This window comes from Trachemys scripta, chromosome 8, assembly GCF_013100865.1.
Source record: "Trachemys scripta elegans isolate TJP31775 chromosome 8, CAS_Tse_1.0, whole genome shotgun sequence".
In the NCBI taxonomy this organism is placed as follows: domain Eukaryota; kingdom Metazoa; phylum Chordata; order Testudines; family Emydidae; genus Trachemys; species Trachemys scripta.
In genome coordinates, this window is record NC_048305.1 from 98,626,134 (window position 1) to 98,643,055 (window position 16,922).

At 43.4% G+C, this 16,922-nt stretch overlaps 1 protein-coding gene across 3 annotated transcripts in view; it reads left to right on the forward strand.

Moving 5' to 3' along the window:
• The first annotated feature begins 920 nt into the window (after positions 1–920).
• RAB3B (RAB3B, member RAS oncogene family) overlaps positions 921–16,922 on the forward strand; it is a 148,586-nt gene continuing 132,584 nt past the window's right edge. The window contains exons 1-3 of one of the 3 annotated variants that reach the window (XM_034780023.1): positions 921–1,083; positions 2,269–2,448; positions 8,987–9,065. In XM_034780023.1, the coding sequence (XP_034635914.1) occupies positions 2,429–2,448; positions 8,987–9,065 (99 nt within the window). In that variant the 5' untranslated portion in view covers positions 921–1,083; positions 2,269–2,428. The remainder of the gene's footprint in view (positions 1,084–2,268; positions 2,449–8,986; positions 9,066–16,922) is intronic. The other 2 variants (XM_034780024.1, XM_034780026.1) reach the window with 2 other exon arrangements.

Below are 16,922 nucleotides of genomic sequence, written 5' to 3' on the forward strand. Positions count from 1 at the left end.
TGTAACCAGTGTGTGTGTGCATGGTTATAGCAAGGCTGTGGGATGTAACTGGTGTGTGTGTGCACAAGTGTAGCTGGGGTGTAACTGATGTGCCCACAGATGTACCTGGGGTGTAACCAGTGTGTGTGAGTGTGCACACAGTTATAGCAGAGATGTAACTGGTGTGTGTGCACATACATGTATAATGGGGTTGTGTGAGGGTGGACAGGTATAGCGGGGGTGTAACCCACATGTATGTGCGCACACAAGTATAGCAGGGCTGTACTGGCTCATGCTGGTGTGACCCAGGTGTGTATGCACAGGTACAGCGGAGATGTAACCAGTGTGTGGGTGTGTGCACAGATATAATGAGGGTGTGGGGGTATAACTGGTATGTGTGTGCACAGGTTTAGGCAGTGGGTTTGTGGGGGTGTAACTGGTCTGTGTGTGCACACAGGTGTAGTGGGGTGTAGGTGTGTGGGGGTGTAACCGATCTATGTGTGTGCACATAGGTGTAGCTGGGGTGTAACCGAGGTGTAAGTGCATACAGGCATAGCAGGGTGTAACTGGTGTGTGTGCACAGGTATAGAGGGGTGTAACCGGGGTGTTTGCGCACACAGGTATAGAGGGGTGTTACCGGGGTATGTGCGCGCACAGGTGTAGCATGGCTGTTACCGGGATGTGTGTGCGCACAGGTGTAGCATGGCTGTTACCAGGGTGTGTGCACACAGGTGCGGCGGAGCGCAGTCTGGCCCTTCCTGTACCTGCGGGCTGCCCTCGGGCTGGGTTTCCCGCAGCAGCGCAGGTGACGGCTCCGCGCGGGGACCGAGCAGCCGCTCAGCGCCCAGCACACAGCGGGGAGGGCAGGCGGCTGCAGCAGCCTCCAGCGCCCCTAGCTCCGCCCTTAGGGCCGTCCCAGGTGCTCCCGCTCTTGGCCCGGGCTGGAGCCGCCGAGAACCTCTGCTCTGCTCTGCTCTGCTCAGCTGCGCGCAGCCCCGGGGAGCCCTGCACGGCTCGGGCTGGTGCCTCCGCCCCGCCGGGTCCCTGTGCTCCTGCCCCCTAGCCCGCCCTCTGCAGCCGGCGCTGTCTCAGGCTGCGCCCAAGGTAAGAGCGATCGCGGCTGGCCGGGCTGCTCCAACTTTCCCCGGCCCCTCCGAAGCGTGGGGCGCCGGGCAGCAGGTGCCCGTGCTGGAGAATCCCGTCCGCTCCTCTGGGCGCAGACCCGGGGCGAGACGAGGCTGGATCCCCCCTCTTTCCCCCAGGCAGCTCCCAGCCCTACAGGCAGCCTGGCATGGTCAGGAGGGCGCTGATTGCCCAGCGGGCTCGGGCATGGCATGGAGGTGCTGGGTGTATTTCAAACCTGGGACACCGGCCCCTGAGAAACAACAACCCGCGAGACGCTTCCAAAGCTGCCACCGCCCGCCAGCAGAACCGCAGAGTGCGAAGCCCCCAGGGGCTCTCTGCTGCAGGAGATGCTGGGACCCTGGAGAACAGAACTGCAGCCAACGCGCTGTTTGCTAAAACTGCCCCTTTTCTGAACCGAATGGCCAAAAAAACCCAGTGACTCCTGGCAGCCGCTGTATTTATTGCCAACAGAGCTGAAAAGAAGAGTGTGATTTAACTTCCAGAGTTCTTAAAGGATGTTATCTAGTCTCCTTGCTCTCTCTTCCTAGGGGCTATTTTTAATTTAACACAGACCCTCTGTATTTCCCCTTCCGTTAGGTACTATTATTACTTATGTCTGGTAGTGCCCACACTGTACTTAGATGCTTTCCTAGCAGAAAAGCAATCACGGTATTACATGTATATGGAGACTGCCCCATTCCTATAAAAGAAGGCGTTATCTTGATATGGGGAAAATGTTCTACTAATAATGCAACAACTAACAAATACTAGAGTGTAGAGTAGAGGATTAAGAGTAAAGTCTGAGTTATTTTATCAAAAGGAAAGGCAGTTTAGAAACCTCCTATATGGTGCCAGGTCTTGGAATTGTGCAGCATTATTGTGTGTGTGTGTGTGTGTGTGTGTGTGTGTGTGTGTGTGTGTGTGAGAGAGAGAGAGATGCACCATTTGGGGCTGAATGAAGGATGAATTAAAAGAGTGTCTGCTCTAACTCTGACTTTCCTTGCTTACTTGCCTTCTACTGTATACCTGATTTCCCCCCATTTTTAAATTAATTTGCTTAATTTGAAACAGTTATAAAGAGAAAATGGGGAAAGGAAGGAATGAAAGGAAATCTAGGGGTGCCAATGTCACTGCCTTGTGCTTCTGTTTTAACCCATGCTATAGAGATGTTGTGATGTGTATGGATAAGCACTGAGATTTGGTACACCTGGATGATGTCCCTGTTATCAATCCCAATGTGCTACGGTGCTGATTGAAAGTAGGTTCCAGAAGGATTAACACCATACATTGTGTCAATGACACATTCTTTGGGCTGAGAATTTCTATGCCAAGTTTAAAACCCAGGTGAGCATTTTTGAAGTTATAAATCGTAAACAAAGGGTAGTCTGGGAATAATGTAACACAATACAATGTACTGAATTAAATATATAAAACATAATAATTCTTTAAAGAGTCTATTGGGACATGGTGACTGATGAATTGGAATAAATACAGCTAGGATGACTTTGTAATTTTTTTTAAAGATATTGCTTGATGAGTTCTATATTTAGTCCTGTAGTCCTTACTGCAAGCAAAATTTCTATTGAAGTCAGAGGAAATTTTGCCTGATTAGGGACTGTGGGATTGGACTATTTATAATTTTCTGTAATACTTATAATATTAAGGGGAAAAACTCAAAAGTGATGTAGAAAAAAGTGTATTTATATTCCGAAATGGAAAAAAGTGTATTCCGAAATGGAAAAAAGAGTGAAGGCTGAAATAATATACTTAAGCTGCAAAAATTCTGCAACTTCAAAAAATTCCAGATATTGGAAAGTCTGGAAACAAACAGTTAAGGGAACACTTAACCACTTTCCCACTGCTATGTAATCATTCAGCAATTTTTGTCATGCCACATGATTTTCCCTCTTGTCCAGTCTTAACTCCCCTCCCTAACATTTTCAAAAAATGCAAAAGTGAAACACCTCAAACTACTAAGAGACGTAAAATCATTTTTTCTGTTTGAGAGGAATAGAATTTCTCTCACTGTTGCACTATAGGATTCATTATTACTTGCTACAAAACATATGTATGTCTACCGTTACACAATACAGTTAAAAATACAAACTTGTAAACTCTCTATATATGCACATTAATCTGCAACAGCATGTAATAGAACACTGTATAAAACAAAACAGATCAATCATTCCAATTCTATTCATAAAAATATTCTTCTATTCTACCAACCATTTGATCAAAAATGTATGGCACTCTGCCATGGCTAAATGCACTCTGAAACTATATTCCTTTCAAAATCTTTGCATTTAATATACATACATAAAAATCAACAATAGGCATCCAGCAACATATTTCCATTACCGAACTAAACAAAGGAAGAAAGTTACGCTGGGATGGATGATAGAATGAAGAAGAATTTATAGAGAGTGAGGAAGAGTATGGATCTCTTAACTGTTCATTTCCAGACAACTGAGTTAGAAAACTGGGTTTATAATGGGAAGCAACTTCAGCTTTGACTATGGGGTGGCTACTGGAGCTTCACTTCATGATCTACTGGCCTACACAAATGAACTGAGAAACTACCAGTTTTCTTGTGCAGCTTCTGACTCACCCGGTCCAGCTAATCACCTGTATTAGAGACATGCTCTTAATCAAAATGCAACAAACCCCCTATTTTTCAAGTTTTTTCATGCATGTTATCATCATGTGATGTCTGATATTATTATCCTGTAGGATCAAAGGCAATGTCACACTAAAATTAGAACAAATCTTCTGGTTCTCTTTTGGAGAAAATTAAAAAATAAGGCCCAGTTCTGCAAGATACTGAGCATGTCTTGGGAGGGCTACATGTTCTCAAATCCACTGACTTCCATAAGAGTGGAGGAGGCTCAGCCCCCGAGGCTCAGAGGCCTGATTCTGCATCCTATAATTCAATGGGAGTTTTGCCACTGGAGTCCAATGGCACAAGATCAGACCTATATACCTCTATGTGCAGGAAATTAAACAAGCCTTTCTCCTCTTTATGGTTATCGAGGCTCATTACCATGTAAAGTGTAGTATACGTTTTTACCCTGACCTTGGAGTAATCGCTGTCTTTAAGAGGCTGTTATACCAGGGCAATTTATAATAATGATTTAAAGCAGATTAATGTAATTGGCAGGTAATCCAATTTTATAATCAAGTTTGTCTTGTAATCTTCACAAAGCTGTACTGCACTCTTTGCTTGAAAACGTATTGGTACTAAATTGTGATGAATTGATGCCACATGGCGCTTTTAGTTCTTAGTAACACAGCCATAGTTCCTCCCCCTGCTTCCAAGGCATACCTTCTTTCAGGCATCACAGTCCTTGTAGAATACTATCTGTTAATATGCAGTGTACTCAGTAGCCGGGCAGTTGCCATTTTAGGTGGGATCTCATAACATTCAGGTCAATTGATTGTTCATGTTGTGAAGTAGGCTGTTGTGTTGTGGTTGTCGATCAGTTTTTCTTTAAATAGTTCTGGCTTAGAAATTATGGTATTAAATATTTTGGGACATTTCTCAATATTAGTAAGAGCCAGTATTAAACTATAACTCTGCCCTGTAAAAATGTATACAGAGTCCCAGGGTACTCAATGCATGTCTTCGGAAGCTTGTTTAATTCACTGTAATTGAGTTGAGTTGTCATCACCTACTGTCAGGAAATATTTGATCTTTGGCATCAAGCAGAGAGACTTACCCCCCAAATATATGGGATGAATATTATATGATATATTTGGGGACTAATAGAATATGGGAGGTGTCAGGACTCCTGGACTTCTATTCTCACCTTGTCATTGGCTTGCTGTATGATGTTCAACAAGTCCTTTAATTTCTCTGTGCCCCAGTTTCCCAGTCTATATAAAAGGGGAGTATAATTATATTGTCCTTGCATGTTTGTGTTTGTTGTGTTTAGTGCTGATCAGTCCATAGAGTAAAACACAGTCCTCACCCTGAGGCATTTATAATCTCAGAAGACGAAACTAATTAACAGTTCACCTCAAAAGCACTGGGTTAGCATGTCATGGAGATGCAGAGTGGTGCAAGAGATTGATTTAGTTCTTGTTTTTAGCATTTAATACATCATAGGATTTCAAATGCAGGTCAACAGAGATGGGCCTCTTGAAATACGTGCCTTTTGCTCAAGGATAACATTTTCAAAAGCACTCAAGTCCCATTGGCCTTTGTGAAAAGTTTAACTCCATGCCTTCTGGAAGAAGTAGTATTTTAAGAGGATTCTTGTTCACTATAAACACTGAACATCTTTCCATACCCTCGAGTACAAACTGTTCAGTGTTAGAAACAGCCATTCTTCTCAACTGTTCCACCCAAGATTATTCCCTGTCAGAAGGGCCAATGATAGTGCACGGGGTGAGAGTTTAATAGTGTTTCTTTGCACTACTTAGTAATAGAACATACAAGTTCAAAGCCTTTCAGGCTATGCTACAGGTCAGTTCAACGATGAAGATCTCAGATTGTAGCAAAAGATGTTGGAACCCTTACTGTGTTAGTTAGAGAAGAGACACATTCTGCAAAAGTCCTGAGGGATGATCCTACAAGCCAACCTTTCAGTAATCAGATGGCCGAAAGTACATATGTTGTAACCCCCTGATAATTCCAAATATAAAAAAATAATCGCCTATTAGTCCATTCTTTGCAATTTTTGGGTTTTGTCTCTGCTTGAAACACATTTCTGAATGACTTTTTTATACGTTGTGTGAATTCTGTGGTCATCGCTGATGAAAAATGTGATTAGCACATGTGACTGTATCGGACTGGGATAGTGCAGCAAAAAAAATATAATTTCTCAAATTATACCCCCCTAAAGAAAAGTTATTGCTATTCCAAATATACAAAGGATTCTTACAAAGAGATATTTGTGAAACTAACTCAAATACATCTTAGATTATAATAATAATAATTAATAATAAAAAATCTATTCAACAGCTGGATATTTCACTGTGCAAACAAGTAAAATTCAACTCCAGGTATGATTTCTACTTTCGACATGTCTGACAACAAGGACCGTCCTCCTGCACTGCTGGCATGACAGCAATAGCTGAGTCCAGGAGCTGCCACACAAACATAGCTCCAGTCTAGATCCACACCCCTCGGAAATTGCTGGGTAGGGAGCAGTCTGCCCCTTTAAAGATACCCTCCATCCAAGGCTGGATTAAGGCATAGGCACTTATGTGACAGGAGCCTTAGGCATGGGTTTATGATGAGGTCAGAATTTCAGTTTTCAGTGTTATTTTTTTTCAATTGAAAGTTTCTAGACCTCATGATTGTGAAGAAACACCCTCAAATGTGACCTGAGTATAACTGAACAGTGTGAACTGTCCTATACGTCAGAATGGGGTATTAATCCCATGACCCACTGCTTTGGGAGGTACTGCCAATAGGGCTCTGGGACAAGAGGAGAAAAATGCAGCAGGCCCTGCCCGCTTACCCAAGTAGATACAATCTGACTGCTGGGGTAAGTACCGGGAGAATCCCCACTGCCATCCCCTGCCTCTCTAGGTGAGGAAGGGGCCCCTGCTGCTCCTTCTAGGGGAGAGAAAGGGGCCTCATGGTGCTGCCTGTATTTCTCTGGGATAGGTGGGGCCCTCCTGCCAGCACCACTACAAGTGGAGTTAGTCACGAGGGGGTCCATACCATGTGTGCGTAGGGCTCTGGATTGCTTTATTCTGGCCCTGCTCCCACCTCACACCCACAAAGGAGCACAGCAGGCTGGCTTAGTCACTTCCTCCCCACCAGCGGGAGCAACTTCAGGGAAGGGTTAAATGTTTGTTGTAACATAACTGCCTTATCCCAAAAGTCAGTGTGAGAATTCTCGGGGATAGAATACGCAGCGATCATATAACACTTCATCCATGGAAATCAAAGCCCTTCACAACAGATCCTAGGTAATGTTATTCCTGTTGTACAGCTGGGAAACTGAGGCACCAAGAGTGCAAGTGACTCAGCCAAGGTCACACAGCAGGTTGTAGGCAGAGTTGATAAAACCCGGGTCTCCTGACTCCCATGCAATAATTGGAGCACATTGCTTCCTATTGCAGAAGTCAAAATTATTTCCCATAATCACAATCTCTCAGGGAAGTGGGGCGCTGTCTTTTGTAATAACGCCACTATGCCAGTAAGTGGTTTTTAAGCTCCCATTCTGTGCCAGTAACTCTGGTATTTTACGTTTTGAGGCTGCTCCACAGAACTTCCTTATTCTCTAAAACAATAATTTAAGATTAGATAAATCTAATTTAGATTCCGAAGAGTCGGGTCAAGACTGAGGCTGAAAAATATGACAATCACCATGTTATTTTGGAAATTGCTTTTAAAGAGATCTGAAAGAGGATGAATTTTTCAGCAACGCTTTGTTGTAGCAACGTTTGATGCAGTAAGGATGAGTAGGCAGGGGAAGGAAGATTTTGAAAACCCTTCCTTCTTCTAACTTCATGTCCAGGAATTGCAGGAGCAGCTGATGTCAGATATTTATCCCCTCTTGTTCCCTTTGACATTGGTTAATAAACATCTTGAGGAAAATGGGGAATATGTATGCGCCCCCATTATACACAAAATTAGAACCTGTGTCTAGGTGAACTATCAGCATAAAAATATACAATTCGGTCATCAAATAGGTTAAAACATCAGAAAATAAATTCTCCTATGTGTGCAAACTGGAATAAATTCAGACCTAAGAGTAAGTAGATGCAAATTCATTACATTTTACATCAGGTCTGAATTTGCCCCCACGTTAAAACAGTTTCCCTAGTGCACCGGTACAGTATAAAGTCAAACAGGATATGGGGGGGGATGGTGTTTTTCCCTTTACTCCCGGGGAGTTCCATCAGAGATACATTTGGCCTCTATGTTTAATTAGAAGTAAGAGAGGGCCAAATTCTGTTCACTACCACTAGTGTAAATCTGTAACTATTGACTTCAAGTATTATTTTGTACTTAGACCTTCTGTAAGTGGAGTAGCAACCACTTTTGCCAAGTCCTACTATATTTGGCCCTTGTAGCAGGGTAATGGATTAGAATTTGACCCAGATAATGTGCAAAACCAAATTTATATATGGATGTATTTCAAGTTTTTTGTCTTCTTGGTTCAATTTGTTTCACTGCCTGTCTGCAAGAAACATACCACGATTCCCCTTATAGATGTCAAGAACTTACCTGGAGGGTCAGATTTTTGGTTATATAACCTAGACTGTGTCCCTCTAATCATGTTTGGGTTTGTTTAGTTTGGAAAAGAGAAGACTGAGAGGGGACATGATAGCAGTTTTCAGGTATTTAAAAGGGTGTCATAAGGAGGAGGGAGAAAACTTGTTCATCTTAGCCTCTAAGGATAGAACAAGAAGCAGTGGGCTTAAACTGCAGCAAGGGAGGTTTAGGTTGGACATTAGGAAAAAGTTCCTAACTGACAGGGTGGTTAAACACTGGAATAAATTGCCTAGGGAGGTTATGGAATCTCCATCTCTGGAGATATTTAAGAGTAGGTTAGATAAATGTCTATCAGGGATGGTCTAGACAGTATTTGGTCCTGCCATGAGGGCAGGGGACTGGACTCAATGACCTCTCAAGGTCCCTTCCAGTCCTAGAATCTATGAATCTATGTTATGGACTGGTATCCCTAAATAGCTATTCATTGAATATCTGTATGAGACTCTACAATTCAGCCTCTGCTCCTGTTTTATTTAAAGTCAATGGAAAATTTTCCATTAACTTCAATGAGAGCAGGTTCTGGCCCTTAATCAGCAGTGTTTTCCTAGTATAACTTGTCCATTTATTGCAGTTAATTTATTCTTGTATAATATTTTCTTTGTTCATCTTTATCATATACATTGTAATCCTTTTGCTTCTACATCACAGGTTCAACAGTGTGACCAATCTTGATTCATACACTCACAGCAAAGCCTCCATCTGTCTCATGGATTATAGATCTAAATTGGTAACTATCATTTGCTTGCAGTAATTATTACCAATTATGTTAACAATTCATATGTTTTCTGCTTTTGCTAAGTCTCCCTTAAAGTACTATATCATTTGCGAAAATTTGCTTCAGGTTATGGTATTGTTTATTTTTATCATGAACTTTATTCTTTAGGTTATGTACCTGGGCTGTAAAAATCCATTTTTGATTGAAATTTGCCATTCAGGTTCTGACTAGGATTGAACTTTATTCCTGAGAATGAAGTAATTTTAAAAAAAGATTATTTTTCAGTTGCTCCAATGCCTAAGGCTCAAATTTATATAACTGAAAAATGACTCAAATGTGAGGGTTTTTTAAATAAATTACCATACCTAGAACATAACATGGATGAATTTTTGGATGATTTTGGGAAAACAAGTAGAGATATTTCACTTTTGACATGTGATTATGGTACATGTGATTAACATTTCTCATGGATTTTTACTAGATTTGTAAATCCAGGAAAAGGAAGGAATCTCCTGGGTTATATAGTCCATTTCCTCTACCTCCCCCCCCCCCCAAATTGTTGACTACAAAATAATTTTAATAACTTCCTGTTGTAGCCACAGTAGCTTCTTGTATAGTCTTGTCTCGAATATCTTCAGAGAGGTCAGAAATGCAGCCTCCCTTGACAGTTTGATCCATTGTCTACTTGAACTTAGAGGCGTGGTTTTTTTCCCCTAGGATTCAGTTTTCCTGCTTTGACAGTTGAATATAACCCTTTCTCTGTCATTTACTGGTACCCAGAAGTCAAAATGGTAGGACTCTACTCGTGACCATGTTCCTTCCCTTGATAGCTGCTGCTAACTCTTTCTCCTTCCCATCATGGCTCCCTGTCCCTGGTGACAGCCATATTTATTTTTCCCTCTTTTCTGTTGGCTCACTTTGAGTCCTAAGTGGCAACTAGGAGTAATTGGACAAAAGTGTATATATAAAGAAAGGAAATTTAGGCTAAAATAAAACCGGAACAGCTGCCTAATGATGACAGATCTATTAGGCTGTAGAAAGTTTCTCAAGAAGAAGGGTGTAGGCTCCATTGCTTAGAACACTTAAAACTAGGCTGGACAAAGCACTAGAGAAAATACTGTTGTAAAATCTTTGTGTGGCCTCAAGGGATGTATAAAATGCCCTAATATATGTCTCTCATCTCTACCTTTTGAAATCTCCAGTCAGAATAAAAATGCAAATCATCTGGGTGATAAAAGGTGAAGCAGTTAACAATGTTGACATGAATTTGTCATTATGGTTCAGAGTCAATATCCCATAGAGATATGGGGGCAATTCACACCTCTCAGATCCATTGTTTCTCATTGTCTGATTGCACATTTAGAAGAACATCACTCTGTCAGTTTTCATTCAGACCACCTTTCTACCCTACAAATGATTTTTCAAAACAGTCTTCTTATTACAGTATCTGGAAACTAATAGATCGTCCAGAGCAGTACACTAGTAGAATGCCATATAGCTCCTACTCCCATTAACCCATGTAAAGAATTTAACCACAGGTCCCCCCGGAAGTTGGCTTTTCTCTGTGTAGGAGATATTCTAAACCAGGCATTAGATACACAATACTGGCATTTTCCTGGTGCCTCAGTCAGTTTCTGCATTGCTTTTTGCTGTCTCACACTTGCTTTAGACAGCAATATGTATTCTGAAATAAACAAAAAAATTGCTTCTTTGTTTATGTCCAGTACAACATAAATCCACATTATGTATGCCAAAGAACATGAGTTCAGAGCTATTGCTTTATTTTGTGTGTGTGTGTGTGTGTGAGAGAGAGATAATGACTTTGTGAGGGGCTAAATAATTTGGGAATTGAGATATAGAATCTTTCCTTTGTATCTTAATAGTTCAAATCTAATCTGGGTTAATAGTAACTGAAAGTTGTTACCATCTGATGGTGTGATGGCTGCCATCTTGGTGGATACTAGGGGTTGAACCAGGGATCTCTGGAGATAAACACATAAGCCTTTATAGATTAAATTGAAGAGCCAGCCGCTGTAGCTGGGCAGTAGCAGACGTGCATACTCTGGATCTGGTGCAGAGCAGGACACATGAAGCCTGACCAGTAGTGGGCTTAGTGGCGCTGCGATGATCTATGTGAAATGTATATGGCTGTTTCAGTCCAATTCCCAGTGAATGGACATCCAGGCTGGGAAAAACAGCACTACAGTTGGCATTGTTGCCGGCACTCTCAGTGGAGATGGCAAGAACTGACTGGATCCTAGAGACAAAACTACCCTCTCACCTTAGAGAGGATTAATGCACATTGGTAGGGGAGAGGTGAGGAAGCTGTCACTGCCACTGGATTTTCTGAACTTCTGATGTAGAAGATAAAGGATTTAATTCTCCAGAGATTTCCATTTGCAACTTTTCACTAGCACTAAATTCACCTGGAAATTATTAGTATGAACCACTATGGCAATTCCTATTCACTTACTGGGAATGAATGAGAGTTTCCATCCTAGTTGGGATTGAGTATAATTTGGGCTGCAGATGTCTGACGTGCTTTGTCATTCCAGATTCCCCTGTTGTTGTGCTTGGAAGAAGTTACTATGGCATCTCGCACCAATTAATTGTACACAGCTTTTCATTTGACCAGTCATTCTGGGCGTGGCTCAGAATGTCTGAGTACTTTATTCACAGGAGAAATAACACTGAGTGATGATGGGCATTATACTAAAAATATCATGGCTCCACAATACAGTATCACACAACGTAAGGAGTAACCTTCCCAATAATATGGGCAGATCATATCTTGAGAACGAAAGCACTTGCTCTTCCCATTGCTAATGCATTTCTCTAAAATAGGCTACCAATGCTAATAATGCTTTTACCTGAACAGAAGTGGCTGGTTTGGGCGAACAGACCACACCTCTTGATTTCTTTATAGGGTATCTTCAATGGCATATGACTTTCAACAACTTTGCTTCTCAGGCACAATGAAAATTACTACAAAGGTAAAGCTCATCTGTGCAGGAAACAGATTTCTCAGGGGCTGCTCCTTGACTGTGGGACAAACTGCCAAAGGAACGAAGGATCAAGACAAACTTCACCACCTTCCACTCCAAGTTGAAGGCGCATTCCTTTGACCTTGCCTTCTCTAAATATATAGCTGTGTGTGTGTGTGTGTGTGTGTGTGTGTGTGTGTGTGTGTGTAATTAAACGTTTATGTGAGAAGATCAGGTGTGTTTATGGAAAAATAGCCAGAATGCCCAGGGATTTTTATAAAAGTGTTTCCTTTGAAAGGGTCATGGTGCAAAATGTAGCCCTCGGGTCAGTGTGGATGCCCAATCCACAAAGGATGTGGGTTTGTTACAGCCTCCAGCTACTGAGCTTGGATCTTTAGCTCAACCCATACAGACTCATGCTTCTCCCTGGTATCAGCCAAGAGGTGGCCATTACACAAGAATGGACCCAGAGCTGTGGCATCAGGTTCAGAAAATGGAGGAAAATTGTCAGAAAGGAAAATTATATTTGTCTCATATGGCACCAGCTTCCAACTGTAATACTCCCCTTTTAAGCCTCTGGCCTCAAATTACAATGCTGTCTTTTTAAGAGTCCAGCCGATTTCTGGGGAGACCAGGCTTTCCTCAGCTGCAGTTATTCAGAAGGGTCCTTTGTCCTAGCAGATCCCTTTGTCCTCATACACAGTGATGAGCTGCCACAATCTTAACAACCGGTTCCCTCCTCCTCACCCCACGAGGGGGTCGTAGTCCGCCCCTAACCCCCGGGACTCCTGCCCCCTCCAACCCCCCGCCCTCCCTGATGCCCCCCCGGTCAGCAGGCCCCGTCCTCCCCCCTTCCCTGTCCTCTGACTAGCCCATCCAACCCCTCCTCTCATTCCTGATAGACCCCTGGGACCCCTGCCCCATCCAACCATCCCTTCTCTCTGTCCCCTGACTGCCTCCCACCGCCCCATCCAACCCCTGCTCCTTCCTGACTGTCCCCCGGGACCCTTGCCCCCATTCAATCCCCCTGTTCCCTGCCCTCTGACCACCCCGAACTCCCCTGCCCTCTATCCAACACCCCCTCCCTGCTCCCTTACCGCGCTGCCTGGAGGTGGCTGGCGGCGCTACAGCCGGAGCCGCTGGGCCGGAGCCAGTCGGCCGGAGCTGTGGGGCTGGGGCCGCTCGGCCGGGCCGCGCCTCGCCTCCCTGGAACCTTCCTCGCGCCCCCCCCCCCCCTCGCCCCAGCTCACCTGCACAAAGCTGCCACTTGCTTCTCAGCCCTCCCAGGCTTCCCGCGCGAACAGCTGATTCGCGGGAAGCAGGGGAGGGGGGAGGAGAAGAGGGGAGGAGGCGGAGGTGAGCTGGGGCTGCCGGCGGGGCGGAGAGCTGCTGGAGCTTTACCGGTTGTTAAATTTAAAAGACCTTTTAGAACCAGTTGTCCCGTGTGGGACAACCGGTTCTAAAAGGGCTTCTAAATTTAACAACCTGTTCCCGCGAACCGGCTCCCACTCACCACTGCTTATACACAGACCAGAACAAGAAATTGGACAGTGTAATCATAAGTGCTGGAACTATGGGTGCTGGGGGTGCTGCCGCCCCCCCTGGCTTGAAGTGGTTTCCATTATATACCTGGTTTACAGTTTGATTCAATGGCTCTCAGCACCCCCCACTATAAAAATTGTTCCAGCAACCCTGAGTGTAATCTGCATGACTATTCAAGCAGAGTGCAACCCAGTGGTTGGTCCATCAGGCCCTGGCTCAGTTTCTTCATGGCCAGGATTGAGAGAGGATTCTTTTTCCTTTCTCCTTTCCTCTGAGAGCCCCCAAACCACTTCCTCTTCCTGTTCAAGTAGCTGCTTTGCTGAATCCAGACAGACATTCTCTTGATCCAATTGGCAGACAGAGTGGATTCTCTGGGGCAGGGCAGGTCTCCTCCTTGCTCTAGCATGGGGTATGTATACCTCATCACAGTCAGTGGAGCACCAGTGTAACTGAGATCAGAATCTGGCCTACTGTTTCTTTCAGTTGCCGATAGTCCTAATTTCCTGATGGACACATTTTTGTCCTCCTGGTTTTGGTTCTAGCAATGGGAAGGAATTATCAGTTACGCTGATTTATGTGGTGTTTTCCAACTGTTTTCTCTCATATCTCACCTATTGGAAGTAGAAATGCTTTTCTGTGCAGCCAGCATCTTATTTATCATTTGTTCAGCTGCTAAGTTTTTGTCCTCCTAAGCAAAATTCAGCGGCAATTTTGGCACTTCCGTCATGATTTTCCAAGCAACTCTTTGAAGGGCCTTTTCCTCCTCTGTTCATTTTCCTGGAAATTGGAATTATTGCAGCATCTCTTGGTTGGGAACATTCTACTTCCTTAAACAACCACAGGAGGCCAGGGAGAGAGAGAGAGAGACAGTTCTAGTCACACAGGTCAGACAGCATGAGGCATGCTTATGTGATCCAGTGCTCTGCTTTCTCTGTTTGAGAGAGGTGTACTCCAGTCAGACCCATGGGCTTCCTGAGATCATCATGCAGCTACAGAGCCACTATGTTGGACTATGAAAGGATTCACCATTGGAAAAAGGAGATGGGTGCTCAGAACTCTTGAAATACCAGTAGGGGTCTGGGTGCAGGTGCTCAGTACTTTCAAAAGCCAGGCAACACAGTTAATTATTCATGTATTTAGTGTGATGAAGAGGCATTTAATTCCACCAACTCAACACTTTCTCCATATCCAGAGATTTGGCAATGACAGGATGGGCTGGCTTCTTCTCCATTAGCATCAGTTAAATTGCCAACTTTCACGTGGTAAATAAGCACCCCGATTTTCAGAATAAGCCAAAAATCAAGCTAATCCCATTTCAAACCAGGCCAAAACAAGCCAATCCCCAAGAACCCCAACATTCTATGTGACTAGATCCCGCCCCGGCATGCAGTCTGGGACTGTGGTGGGCCCGCTGTGCACCCCTGACTCTCTGCCCCCCTTGCCCCTGCTTGCCTGGAGCCGATCCCCCCTCCCCCCCCCAAAAAAGGGGAATAAGCTACTAGCCAACAAGCTACTCACAAGCCAATTAAGCATAAAACAAGTCCAATTTCTGCATTTTCTTTTTTTGTGGGTTTGGCATGTCTGGTTAGGAGGCATCTTGGGTTATCTGCCAGAATATTTTGTGATTTTTGGTGTAAGTGACCATTTATTACTAAATCCAGGTTACCTGGGTGGCAAGATAGAGTCTGGAGAGCCTAAGGGGACTGTCTGTGACTCTATAGTAAAACTGATAATGCAACCAGGAAGTTCACATTTGTTACTGGGTTGGTGAAATCTAATGATAGAATCTAGCACCGGTTTAGGGTATCTGCCCTGTTTTTGACAGTCTTCCCTGAGATATAGGCACTCTCAGTCGTGAGCCACCCCAGATAGTGGACACCGCTGACTCGCCATGTAAGCAGGATCAAGTCCTCTAACCTCTCTGTACTCCTGTGCTTCACTCATAAATGGAAGGAGGTATAATACTTACCTTCCTCACATGGTATTCTGAGACTTAATATTTATATAAACTCTTTAAGATTCACAGCTGCAAAATGCTATGTAAGTTTGTCTTATAACTAAATTGCAGACATGCTTTCTGGTGACCCAGAACAACTCACTCAGTGATATTCACGTTGGTTTAGTATAATTAATAACCAAAAAGTTTACTATAGATTTTCTACTCGACTGACAAATTCCCTCATGTACGTGTCAGGTGAGAATGTATAAGCCGGGTGAACACTTGGAAAAAGCAACGTTCAGTGCCTAATTAGGTTGCAATTAACAGATGACCTCTGTAATCAGTGCATGGGATGAAGGTAGGATGCAGGCATGGAGAAATTGACTCTGACAAATATAGCTAGACACAGCAGGAGCTGAATGAGTTTTGCCTTTGCTATTGTATGCCGGATGTGATCTTCAGTGATGTTGATTTTATGATCTAGCCAGTTTCTTTTACTAGCACTCATCTCTATATGGTGTCTAACCTTGTGCTTTTAATATGTTAGTGTGGATAGACAAGTACCTTTACACAGTTGAGAGTTATTGTTCAAGTAACCAACACTATAGGGCAGTGGTTCCCAAACTTGTTCCACCGCTTGTGCAGGGAAAGCCCCTGGCGGGGCAGGCCGTGTTGGCCTGGAGCAGCAAACCGCGACCAGTGGGAGCCGCGATCGGCTGAACCTGTGGACGTGGCAGATACACAAAACGGCCGGCCCCGCCAGGGGCTTTCCCTGCACAAGCAGCGGAACAAGTTTGGGAACCACTGCTATGGGGGTTCATCATGCCTCAACGTATTTTCAGAAGTAACTAGTATTTTAATCCTTTTTAAATGCTGGTTCCGGTCATAATAGGCAACTTCAATGATCATTAGTCATGTGATTGTTCTATGTTAAAATATCCTTAAATCCTGTTATCCTTATTCAGTCTAAATTGCTATTTACTTCAATATGATTGGTTTAGGACTGCAGGATTTAGCCTATAATTCCCATGACTAATGAGTATGAAACCCGGTAAACAAAGGTTTGTACCAAAACTTCTGCAATGGTTAGATTCTGATTTTATTTAAACTTGCTTTGAAGTGTCTGAGTTACTCCAGGTGTCCACCAACTGGGGTAAAATGAGATTAAATTGTAGTCCATTGTTTCTACAGATTTCATTATGAGCTCTGCTTTTTCAGGATTTAATATCGTACCTGTTTCAAATATTAAGTTATGAGATCAGATGCATTTTTAAATTGCAAAAATTATTTAAATCTGAGTTCTTGAGTAGCAATTAAAAAAAAAAATTCTTGTGGTTTCAGATGCTCTTCTACCATGCTTTGGGCCAAACATGGTTTTGTTTAAAAAAAAAAAAAAAAAAAAAA